At 46.5% G+C, this 12,499-nt stretch overlaps 1 protein-coding gene across 2 annotated transcripts; it reads right to left on the bottom strand.

Moving 5' to 3' along the window:
- Positions 1-421: 421 nt before the first annotated feature.
- On the bottom strand, positions 422-6,976 carry vgll2b (vestigial-like family member 2b). Of its 2 annotated transcripts, XM_042110235.1 has the most exons (4): positions 6,662-6,971; positions 5,681-6,032; positions 1,680-2,120; positions 422-606 (listed from the first exon to the last, which is right to left on the bottom strand). In XM_042110235.1, exons 1-4 carry the CDS (start codon positions 6,746-6,748, stop codon positions 563-565), a joined length of 924 nt encoding a protein of 307 aa, XP_041966169.1. In that variant the 5' UTR covers positions 6,749-6,971; the 3' UTR covers positions 422-562. The 2 variants fall into 2 exon arrangements, with proteins under 2 accessions (XP_041966169.1, XP_041966159.1); XM_042110225.1 differs by having other exon boundaries at positions 422-2,120; positions 6,662-6,976.
- Positions 6,977-12,499: the final 5,523 nt, after the last annotated feature.

Genomic DNA, 12,499 nt, shown 5'->3' with positions numbered 1-12,499 from the left:
CGACGGAGCATCCACATCTGTGAAGTGTGTACAGTGTAAGTAAGCACTGCCACCAGGATCGAGGCAGAAATTGAGTCGGTTATCACGGTACGCTTCTGTATCGTCTCTTAACTCCTCCAAACAGAAAGTGTCTCTGTTTGGTCTCTGGGTCCAAGTGGATTATGTTGGGGGGGTTGCTGAGCTTCTCTCCTGCACACACACACACACACACACACACACACACACACACACACACAGGCCAAGTGGAGGAGGTGAAGAAGAGAGGGAGGAATAGAGAGAAAGAGAACGAGAGAGCAAGAGAGTCCAGCGGTCTCCAGGGCTGGCTCCTGCCTCACCCCCCTACCGACCCCCGGTTTATCTCCATGGTGCACACATGCAGAGCTGGAGTGTTGCTGTGGCTTCATGGGGGGGGGGGGGGGTGCAAAGCTGGAGTGTTGCTGTGGCTTCATGGGGGGGGGGGGCAGGCTGAGGAGGGGGGATGAAAGGACACAGCTCTTCAGCAGGACCTGCTCCAAGGCCTAATTGGATCGAGCGAATAGCGGGTCGATGCCACGGCCGGTCGTTAAAACCAGTAGAGCTCCTTGCCTTTCTTCTGGTGCTGGAGGCCTGCGGCGGAACACAGAGACGCACACAATAGAACCCGCCGTGAGGACAAGGGACAGCGGTCGCCATGGCTGCAACCTAATCCAAACACTCAGTCGGGAAGAGGAAACAAAACGCTGTGCTAACGCAACATGATGCTGCTTAGCGTGTTTACATGCTATGGACACGTTTGATTTGTTGACAACGTAATTACATATAGTTAGGGAGAAACCAGGCTGACATTAACCATAGCTGGTTAATATGCCATATATGGTCATAGGGAGAGTCACATTGTAATTATAGAATAATATGTATAATATCAAAAATGATAAATTTGGCTTGGCACATATAAACCCTCAGGACATCGCTTTCTACGCCATCACAGTGTGGGCTATGCATAGTTCAGACTCCAGCCTGATGTGATGGCAAGTGTGAGTATCACATACACTACATAAGGAGAAGAGCTGATGAGTTCAAAATATTATTTAAGATGTCTTTACACCTGATCCTCACAAGCTGAGAAATAAAACACATTTTCTAGCTTTACAATATGCACAGATTTGATGTGCATACTCATTCATAATTGTAAGGATAAGGATCTTATTTGGGGACACTCAAAGCTATGTTCTCCTATCTATCACAGAATCCAACTGCGATACTTGAGAAAGTATACTGTGTGTAAATTGTAAAGACTCCCAATAGTATCATATTGTGCTAGTATTGAAATGATACCTCTTTGGCAATTCAGACAACGAACACATTTCTAAAAATAATTCCTGAAACCTAAATGACCTATCTGTGTTCATTGACATTTCTTTTGACATTGACAGTTCATGAAATAGCAAAAGTTGGTTAGACTCTATAGGCTAGTTTCCCATACATGGTTTAAGCCTAGTCCTAGACTAAAAGCATTTTTTATCCAATTTGCTTTTTTCCGTTGGCGTTTCCCCTCACTCTCAGACTAGGACTAGGACTACAGGACTAGGCTTAGTACGTGTACAGGAAACCGGCCTGATTTGTCCTCACAGCAACAATGAAACTGTTGTGGTGCGCCTCTGCGGCGGCTCTCGTCTTGCGCCAGGGGACGTCGCTCTCACCTGGGTCCATGTTTAGGGCGAGCGTCTGGGCCACGTCGCCGCCGCCGGGCAGCAGGCCCGGCCACGTGGGCGTGTGCTCCAGCTTGCCCACCTCGTAGTGGCCGGGGAGCGGGCCCAGGTGCGGCGGCGGTCGCACGGCGGGCATGAGCAGGGGCCCGTAGTGCGCCTCCAGGCCCGGCGCCGAGTACAGTTCGTGGAGGGCCCGCGGCGGCCCGTACGCCTGGCTCTGCGAGTAGCTCCAGGAGTCGGAGGGACCGTGGGCGTGCGGGTGCGCGTGGCCGTGAGCGTGAGGGTGAGGAAGGCCGGGGTGCAGGGCGCTGTGAGCGTAGGGGTCCATGGAGTAGGGGGACACCCCGGGGTCACAGTGACCTCGACCGGACGCAGAGGGGTAGTTACTGTCCCAGAACGACGGGGGGAAACTGCGCCGGTTGATTGGAGAAGCTGGAGAGAGAGAAGACATGAGGTAACGTTGCAACAGGAAGCAGAGATGGTGAAGCACAGGGCTAGACAAGAGCTTCTTCACAGCATGCAGATAGAATAAATCAACACCATTTGATGAAATGAATCATTACATAAATGGAACCATGGCACAGATAAAAAAAATTGAGGTACATAAATGCTTTATACACATCAGAAGAACTTTATACACATCAAGAACATTGCACTTGCTGCAAGGTGAGAACAAAGGATCTGGTTTCATATGACCTTAAATTCACACCAACCTCCAAAAATTCACAACATTCTCATCGCTGCTCCCACTTTTCCTGTGTTACATTGGCCTGGGTGGCTGGAATTGGGAGGGAAGTGATTTGGAGGGAGAGCCTCAGTAATGTTGTAAGTCTAAGCCTCTTTTATGACCTGGCGGGCAGGGGATGTCAGCCATAGTTCTACCGTCAGGACATTTATTCTGCATCCCAGAAACGGTGCAAATCTCCACGTGAGGTGCTACAGGGGTTTTAGTGTGTGTTACACTATGGTCACCAGACATAAAGTGATTTATTATATAGTTGGTTATGCATCGGGATATGCTATCTAACTATGTTTATGGGTTATTATTTCCACTATTCATGATTAAATAGCTATTTATATTATTTTGCATATTGTCTAATTTTGTATTTACCTGCAAGCTGCCTATAAGTAATTATCTCGGCAAATAAATAGTACTACTACTGTTTTTTGTAATGAAATTAAACTGTTGGTCCTGCACATACAACATTTTAGATGATTATGTGGTCCCAAATGAATAAATGTAATTTCCACAAGGCCGATTACAAGGGCACACTCAGTCATCAGGCACATGGCCTGACCCCTCTAGCAATGCGCCCATGCCATTCCAGATGATGCTATAACTACGCAGGCCAACACAAGCAGCGTATGTATCCCACAGACTTTTTCCACCATGTTGTTCAATCGTTTACGATAAATGCTGAAAATATTATCTGGGTCAAAGTGATTTTTACAAGACGCATCTGATGCCAGCTTGCGGTTCGGGTATCAGGACGGTCTCATAAAAATGGCAACAACATGTAGGATCAGAAGAGCTTGCAGCGTATCGCTCTTACGGGGGTTTTGTTTTTAGATACCAGCCGAATCACCTTAGTGACAGCCCGTATTTAAAAAGCCGGAGCACAGAATACCTTCTTGCTTAACATGTCTGTGAGCAACAGCACTCTATTCCAGCTATGCAGTCACACACACGGACATGTCACCTCACACGCAAATACGCCCAAACCTATATGCCTGCATAACCTATACGCCCAAACCTATATGCCTGCATAACCTATATGCCCAAACCTATATGCCTGCATAACCTATATGCCCAAACCTATATGCCTGCATAACCTGCCCGTACTCATGGGCACATATCTTGCTGTAATAAAAAGGCTAATTGAGACATGTGCTACTATTCTCAGCAACATGCGCAAAAGGGTTCTGTAGGTAAAAACCTGTCAAGGCACACAAGCCTTTATGCTGCAGATTAAGCATGTTCATTTTATGTAAATCTGATTGATGCCATTTTACTGTAAGAATACAAATAAATGTTGTATTTGTTTCTTATTTATTGCTTTAAAGATGGTGCTACATGCAGTATATAAATATTTTTACGAAATGCATATTCTGTTTGCTGTCGACTGGATTTGGCGTGGCTGTGCCGAAAGCATTCATAGAAGACATGGAGGTCACGGTATCACAAGACATCACGTGACTGACTCCAGGCCAGATGTCCTCCAGGCCAAATCATATGGAGCCTGCTTCCTTCCAGAGCCATTACCACACAGCAACAAAATAACACACACACACACACAATGCAGAGGGGGGGGGGGGCTGAAGGTTTTGTGTTGGAAGAAACAGAGGGAGAGAGTGAGAGGAAGAGAATGAGTGAGAGAGAGTAGAAGGATAAAGGGATATAAAAGAATTAATGAGGACAGATATAGATAGACAGAAATACAGACAGACAGATAGATAGACAGACAGACAGATAGATAGATAGATAGATAGATAGATAGACAGACAGATAGATAGATAGATAGATAGATAGATAGATAAACATACAGGCAGACAGATAGATACATAGATAGACAGAAATGCATGAGGTGTGAGTGAAAAAGTGAGGAAGGAGAAGAGAGAGGAGGGAGGTGTGGAGAGAGAGGAGGAAGGAGAAGAGAGAGAGGAGGGAGGTGCGGAGAGGCTCATCAGCGCGTCCAGCCACCGGCCGGCCTATATAAGGCAGCAGCGGCAGCAGCTTCAACCTGAACACAGCGTGCCCTAAATCACTTGTTGTGGTGACATGTCTCACTCTTGTGTCAGATCTGCAATGCCACAACTCCTACCCCCCCCCCCCCAACACACACACACACACACACCACTGCCCTCCCTGAATCCTACCCCCCCCCCCCCAACACACACACACACACACACACCACTGCCCTCCCTGAAGCCGAAGCCCCACCTGTTGTGTTCTTTGCCCCCCTGCTTCCCCCCTGTGGAATGGCTGCAGGCTGTTTTATGTTTTTAGCCGTTACTTTTATATTTAGCCTATTCCACTGAAAAAAAAGGCCCCGTGATGCTGCCTCAAATCAAACAGCAGAGAGGAAAGGGGGGGGCAATAAATCAGCCCTCCAGGATTGTGGGGACGCGAGGTAGAGTGTGTGTGTGTTGGGGGGGGGGGGGGGGGGGGGGGGTATTTGAACGTGATACACCCACGCGCCTCTGCACTTACAACCACGTATAAACATAGTATCTGTTGGAGGGCAGGAAGTGAGTCTGCCTGCTCAATGAAGATGTCATCGGAGAGAGAGAGAGAGAGAGAGAGAGAGAGAGAGAGAGAGAATGAGATTTCTTACACTGGCGACATTTTTCATTCATTCACTTGGAGTGGCCATGCATCACGCCATTCCCTTTATCAGAAAAGCAAGCCATGACAGCTTAACTGATTTATGATTTATGATGTGCAAGGCCCAGATGTCAGAGTGAAGAGCTGATATCGGGATGGTGTATGCCAATCGATGGACTATATCTGTGCACTAACCAATCTTTCATTGGCACTCTAATCCAGCCTCTGAACCAGTATTAACAAATCTGACCAAGTTGCTACCATTCCAGCAACTTGGTCAGTCTTTTTTCTGTCTTTTTTTCTACCAAATATAGTAATGTTATTGCGTATATAAACACCATCTTTTTCTGCTCCATCTCTGCATATTATTGACAGAATGTAATAATGTTGTTGTTTACATATTATCTATGTAATAGTGTTGTTGTTTACATATCTACAGAATGTAATAGTGTTGTTGTTTACATACAGTATTGTCTACAGCTGTATTGTAATAGTAATGTAATAGTCTTGTCGTTTACAGTTGTATGTCAGGCTGAAAGGAAGCATGCAGCATAACCTACTCATATGTCTCCACTGGAAAAACTGTCCCTCTTCCCATTGGCTCAGATGTTTTCACCTGTCCTGCAAATCTGCCCTGTTCACCTGTCCACCTGTGCCTGAGCCTCACCTGTGCCTGTGTCTGCTGTCCTGCGCTTGCTCTCGCCCTCCATGTAGGAGCTGAGTGCCCGGGAGAAGTGCTCGTCCACCACGCTGCTGATGTCTCCCTGGTAGTAGGTGAAGAGGACGCAGCGGGAGTTCAGGTACTCCGCCTCGGGCGACTCCTGCTTCTCCTTGGGGCCATCATCGGCTGGCGATGTGGCCGCCGTGTACGAGGAGGAAGAGGAGGAGGACTGCGGTAGCGGCGCGGCGGGGGCGGAGGCAGCGGCCGCCCCAGAGGTGCTGTCCGTGCACTGCGACGAGCCCACGCTCTCCATGAACTCCCGCGTGCGAGGAGAAGGGCTTCTCACTCCAACTGGAGCCTGAACAGAGAGCCAGACAGAGAGAGAGAAACACACAGTTGTCAGGAGTGATGAAATGGACTCTCTCTGTCTCTCACAGACACACACACACACACACACTCTGTCACACACACATGCACAGACTTGGAGGAAGTGATTAGTGGACAGTTGTCAGGAGATAACTGTAGCTTCTATGTGGATCTTTGCATGTGTGTGTGTGTGTGTTTGTCAATCTCTCTTTCTCTGTCTTTTTATGTGTGCATGTGTGTGTGTGTAGGAAACATTTAAATACAATAAGCAAAGAGAGTATGCACATGGCTATACATATGTGAGTAACTTTTATCTTACCTCTACCTTAGTGTGAATGCATGAATATATGCACCTAGTGATATGTGTTTGGGTGACCTGTGTATTGCACCTCTAATTGCTTGCAACTTTGCTGTTTGTATTGCATTTAATACGGCCTATTTTAAAAAGCTAAAATGTACAGTGCAATTAATACACTAATCCGTGTTCCAAATAATGATATAATGTCCTCTCAGACATGCTGGCTCAGGTTTTAACATAGCAATATAAAAACGGGTTAAGTTACTGCTCAAACAGTTTTTTTCCCGAAACACACTGATATTTAATATAAATTACAATCATACCGGCAAACTGCTGATGAAAGCGGAGGCAGCTGGCGCGTACGGTGTGTAATGTCCATAAGCTGGGTACATAACATCCAAACAACTCATGATCCCCTCTGTCCACTCCCTCGGGCTTCGAGTGCCGCACTCGCTCGTGTTAAAGAAGTAAACGAGCGCGGGACAACATTCCGGTTGCAGCCGAGCGCCAGAGTTCGGTCAATCAGTGCGCCACGAACAAGGGCGCTGATCGGAGTCACCAGTGCGCGCAACGACAGCTGCGCACGGCAGACAGTGAGTGAGGTTTATAGTGGAGAATGACAAACAAGATTGTTCTCTACATGTCAACCCCTCCCACCCCTCCGAGCGCGGAGACTCCCTCGGACACATCTCCAGCACGTGCACATAACCGTGGCCGCATACCGTGGAGTTCTGCGTGTAAGCCTACACTACACATCGTTTTGTTCTCCGTATGCACTTATGTGTATTACTCTTAATAGACGTGAAATAATCCACCTTAGGAATCATGCACTATAATGCACATTAGCCTACTTGCATATACAAGACATAGAATGTTTCTTCCACCACGCTTCACACATGCTGGTGTCCATTTCCTGCTCTCATATTTAAGAGGAAAGATATCTCAGTGATGTTGTTCAGCGGTTCCACACATTTTTGGTAAATATTTCCGTTTGAGAAGTCAAAGCCTGATTTCAAATATGTGAAGCTAGTGGGAACATCCCTGCACTGACAGGAGTAAAGTCATTTACCTCTTGGGTGGATTCTCAGTGTGGCACATATGTGTGAGCTGCACACTACATACCCTGGCCACACTAGCACTAGAGCGGAGAGAGATACTCTACACAGATCCATGGCTAGTGATTATCCAGAGGTTATACATGAAAACCCTCAACAGTGCTACAAAACATTGTTTATCTTCCTGGATAAGCTGCATTCTGAGGACGTTTACAGCCAGTCACAGTTCTCCCTACAGATTAGAGGCTTGTGAGACAGAATGCTCACTATGAAGACGGACTCTTGGGTTTAGCGAGGCCGTGCTTGGCCAGCATGCCACTCTTTTTGACAGACACTCTAGAACGGCAGATAGAATTGTGTAGAATATTTGCAGAATTCCATCCACTGGTGTCATATGATGTGGAATGTCTCTGATGTCTGGTTTGTGGCCTAGCACGGAGGATGTTAGCTTGGACTACACTGGCCAGAGAACAGCCCAAGTTTCTCTCAGGATAAATAGATTCTCAGGAGCAGAAGAGAGTAAAGGATTACCACTTATGTTTTTGCATACATTATGTCTGGATTGGTGTGTAGTGGTTTACTAGTTTATATGTCTGGATTGCTGTGTAGTTTGTTGGGTCACTGGTGAGAACTGGTGTGTTGGACTGCCTACGTGAAAAAAGGTGGTAGTGTGTGTGAGTGTGTGTGTGAGAGAGTGTGTGTGTGTGTGTATATGTGTGAGTGTGCGTGTCTGTATGTGTGTGACTGTGTGTGTGTGTGAGAGAGTGTGGGTGTGTGTGTGTGTGTGTATGTGTGAGTGTGCATGTGTGTGTGTATGTTTGTGTGTGTGTGTGAGAGAGAGAGAGAGTGTGTGGGTGAGTGTGTGTGTGTGTGTGTGAGAGAGAGACAGAGAGAGAGTGTGTGGGTGAGTGTGTGTGTGTGTGTTAGAGCAGCAGGAGGGGTGGTGGTGGTGGAGTGATGCAATACTTTAGAGCTCCCAGTTGCAGCGTGAGGGACAGCTGGGCCTGACGAAACAGACGAGTGTGTGTGTGTGTGTGACAGAGACGAGTGTACAACAGACACCATGACCACATGCTCTGGCTACCACTATTAATGACCATGACCCCCCCCCCACACACACACACCTCTAACTATCTCTCTATTTCACTCTCATTCTCTTACTCCCCCTCTCTCATTTTCTCTCCTTTCCTCTCTCTCTCTCTCTCACTCTCTTTCAGTCCTCCCCAGCAACACACACCAAGTCCTCCCCTCCCACTCACTCTGTAGGAATTTGTGTCCAGTAATATTTCTTGGCTAGAGAAAGGACATATGCTTGTGCACTTGTTTATGAGCTCGCTGCTGGCGCTGTATGTAGCTACAGGTCAGTCTATCAGACAGGCCACACTGAGAATGTGACTGAAGCCGGTCACGGAGTGTTCCGGTCGCGGAGTGTTCCGATCACAGAGCGTCTGCTGCAACAATCAGCTTCCGATATGATCACATGGAACTGGCTGCACCAGATGAGACAGAATTACACCAGTCCTCTAAAATGATTTTTACGCTCCGAGAATGGAGTGCTTCACTATTGCACCTGGTGTAGCCCGGCTCTATCACTGTCTGGCGGTGAAAGGCTGCAACTGCACACACATGACCCCTGAGTCCCTGATTCTGCACATGGCACACAGTGACCAAACTAGGGAAGGCAGGACAGAGGAAGGGGACGAGGCAGTTCCCCAGCTGGACAAGAGCGGCGGGCTAGGAGACAGCAAGATTAAAATAAGTCTCCCTCTCTCTCTCTCCCTCTTACACATTCTCTCCCTGTGACTCTCTCTCTTTCTTTACTTTTTATCCTCCTGCGTGTGTGTGTGTTTGTGTACAGTATGTATGTTTACGTGCATGCATCTGCGTGTCTTTGAGTGTATGAGTGTGTGTGTGTGTGTTTGAGTGAGAATGTGTGTGTGTGTTCATTTGTGCTTTTGCTATTTGTGAATCTGAGAGCCACTGTGTGTATTTGTGTACTCACAAGCTGAGAATAAACAAAGGTTACATCATTGCCTGGTGATGACCTCTCACATCTCACCTCGAAGTCCATCCCCCTGCCAGCCCTCCCGCTCCTCCCCTCCCCCCGTCTCTGTACGAGAACGGACCGGAGGCCTCCGACCAGGAGAACCATAGGGGCTGGTTCCCTGGTTAAATCTGCTTACTTCCAGCAATACACTTTGATGCAGTGCGCTGTGTGAATTATGTACTGACTAGCATAGCATGTGAACTATGTACTGGCTAGCATAGCATGTGAACTACTGACTAGCATAGCATGTGAATTTCAACAGGGTAGTGTCGTCTCAAATCGAACACCAACTCCGTGCACTAAGCGGGAATGACGATCGCAAAAAGTAAACAGAGCGTTGCTGGTGTCTTCTATTCAACAACAACATAGTTGCACTTTGTCAAAACATGAACAGTTTAATGTTGTATTTTGCTTGTACATATGCTGTTCCAGATTTCTAAACGGCCATTATCAAGAGTTGGATAACGATTATCAAAAGTTTGAAAATGGTCCCTCCCCTTGACTTACGTAGCCAAGATGGTCAACGTTGAGGGCGAAACATGTCACACTCAACTTTTTTAATGTTATGAGTATGTGCAGCGTAGGCTACTTCCTGTTCCCATTGGTTTTAGCATGACCGCACTTATGCAGTGATAGTCCCATGACTATTATGCAGTGATAGTCCCAGACTAAAAAAGAACTTCAATCTAGATCTCCACTGAGAAATATCTGTTAGTCTAGACTTAGTCCATGTCTGGGAAACTGGCCATCTCAAAGTCCATCGCAAGTGGTACTGTATATAAGACTGCTCTTTCAAAATGTCTTGCCACTGATAATGTGATAACTCTTAGATACTGTAGCTGACGAGACAAATGCCATAAAAACTGTGCCAAGCAAACACAAGCACGACATGGGAAGTTGAGTTGTTGTAGAAGCATTTTAATTTATGTTTGTCTGCTCTTGTTATTTTTGGTGCTCTCATAACAAATGACATACGACTAAGACCATCTTGTCTGTGTACCTCTCCACACTGCATCTGTCATCGTGTCCTCGTGACACGACCAGGACTCCTTCAGCGACTCCAAATGGCGAAAAGCCTTGGCCTAAAACATCCCTTCCTCCATTATGTCTGTAGTCTCCTACGCATGGAGGGGGTCAGCTTTGTTGTGTATCCTGTTCGGGTTTAGCACAAGACAAACGTAGCGAAGCGCTTCATGTGAGGCGCACTGCTCCATGCTACCAGCTGTCCGAAACCGTCTGACCAGGCTAGAGAAACCATCCACCCAGACGACCTCACTAGCCTGCTAGCCTGCTGCTAATGAAACCATCTGACCAGGCTAGAGACACCACCCACCCAGACGGCCTCACTAGCCTGCTGCTAATGATGCTGCTGCTCACTAGCCTGCTGCAAAAACACCCGCCCCTATTTGATTGTTGAGCTGCCAATAAGCCTGAACTGCCAACACCACCCGATAGCTTTACAGTAGCCCTACCACTCAGTCAGCTTCTTAATGCTACATCATTTTACATACGCTGCTGTGTGTTACACACTCAATAAACATGAAACATCTACTCTACCCAGGCAGCTAATTGTCAAATCACTTCGGAGCACCAGAAGATGGGCTAAACTGTCAATTCAATCTGTCAAGTCAAGTCAACTTTATTTATATAGTGCATTTCATACACAGAGGTCATTCAATGTGCTTTACATAAATAAAAGCAAACAGGAATAGCTAATAAAAGCATAGACGGGCAATAGTCAAAGAATAGGCTAGTTTAAAAAGTAAAGAATAAAAAAATTATCTGATCAACCTTCTCAATCCAACAGTTGCCGTTTGCACAGGCCAGATTTAGCATACAACAGCCAGGCTACTCTGTGATTAGCTTTGCATCCTGTCAACATCACCTAAGAACGCTATCAACAAGTCTGAACGGTCTACACCAAGCCATCAGCCAGGCAGTTGCAGGGACCAAACTAACCCAACTACCCAACCAGTCTGCTGAGCCACACAATTGGGTAACCTTAAAACCTCAACACCAAATGTGCCTACAGGTATTAAAGCCAACCAACCTAGAATATATCCAACAACCCATCCACCTATGTTAGATCCAGCATCCCAGAGCTGTCTACACCTCCCAACCAGCTACCTCACCAAAACTCCCCATATACTACTCCATCCAACTACTCCAGCCTGTTACATCAGGCATCAAACAACTTTTATTACAACTATTATTTTTAACTAATGTGTTCATATACTGGATGTCACGTTAGACAAAAACATCTGCCTAACACCATCAACATAAACACCATCCACAACTTATTGTCTGTCCATTTTTACCACCCAACTGGAGTAGTCATGCTTCTTCACGACTCCAGTCGTCTGAGTAGAAAACAGCTGACATTACACAGGTGTTAGTGTTAGTGCTGGGAGGGTCACGGAGGAGCTGGTCTGAGGCTTGCCCTGTGTGTGCAACAGAAACAGGAGACATTAAGCATTACTCACCCAGCAGTGGTCTCTTCACAGGTGTGTGTGTGTGTGTGTGCTCATCATGAATAAACATACCAGGACCAAAAGAGAGCACAAGACATTGTCTGAATTTGTGCATCCTTACACAGTGCCTTACCTCCAAAACATGACTTTGATACGAAATCTTAGTACTGTCTTTATTTTTGAAGGACTGCACTAAACAAGATTACACAGAATATGGCTGCATGTACTATAGACTTGTAGTTAGATATTAATTGGTGTTTTAAAAAGGACTGGCAATATAATTTAAATGTGATGAAGTGGTGAATGTTTCGTAATGTCATACCTTCACTGAATGGGGACATTCATTCCAAGAACTTACTGGTGGCTCACAAAGTCACTTAAAAGCCAAAGACTTCATTCTGGCTCTATCTTGACAGTATTCAGCTGAGGGAGGTTCAGAGGTTATGTTGGCCACTGCTCATCATCTCCCCCTCAAGAGACATTCCTCAGCTCCTTCCGTGAATATTCAAGCACCCCTGCTTCAGCCCCATGGATAGTTCTCAACCAGTCACAAAACATCTGAGACTGAACATCTAAGATAACATGGAG

The sequence above is a fragment of the Alosa sapidissima genome, chromosome 1, assembly GCF_018492685.1.
Source record: "Alosa sapidissima isolate fAloSap1 chromosome 1, fAloSap1.pri, whole genome shotgun sequence".
In the NCBI taxonomy this organism is placed as follows: Eukaryota; Metazoa; Chordata; class Actinopteri; order Clupeiformes; family Clupeidae; genus Alosa; species Alosa sapidissima.
The sequence above is the reverse complement of the archived record's forward strand: the minus strand, read 5'-3'. Positions and strand labels throughout refer to the sequence as shown.

What these genes read in the sequence shown, in the direction of transcription:
- vgll2b (XM_042110225.1), bottom strand. Translation starts at nt 6,748, where the DNA reads ATGAGTTGTTTGGATGTTATGTACCCAGCTTATGGACATTACACACCG. An exon ending in CTTTCATCAGCAGTTTGCCG is followed by an intron (nt 6,033 to 6,661) that starts GTATGATTGTAA and finishes CTCTCTGTTCAG; the next exon opens with GCTCCAGTTGGAGTGAGAAG. An exon ending in GACAGCAGACACAGGCACAG is followed by an intron (nt 2,121 to 5,680) that starts GTGAGGCTCAGG and finishes CTCTCTCTCCAG; the next exon opens with CTTCTCCAATCAACCGGCGC.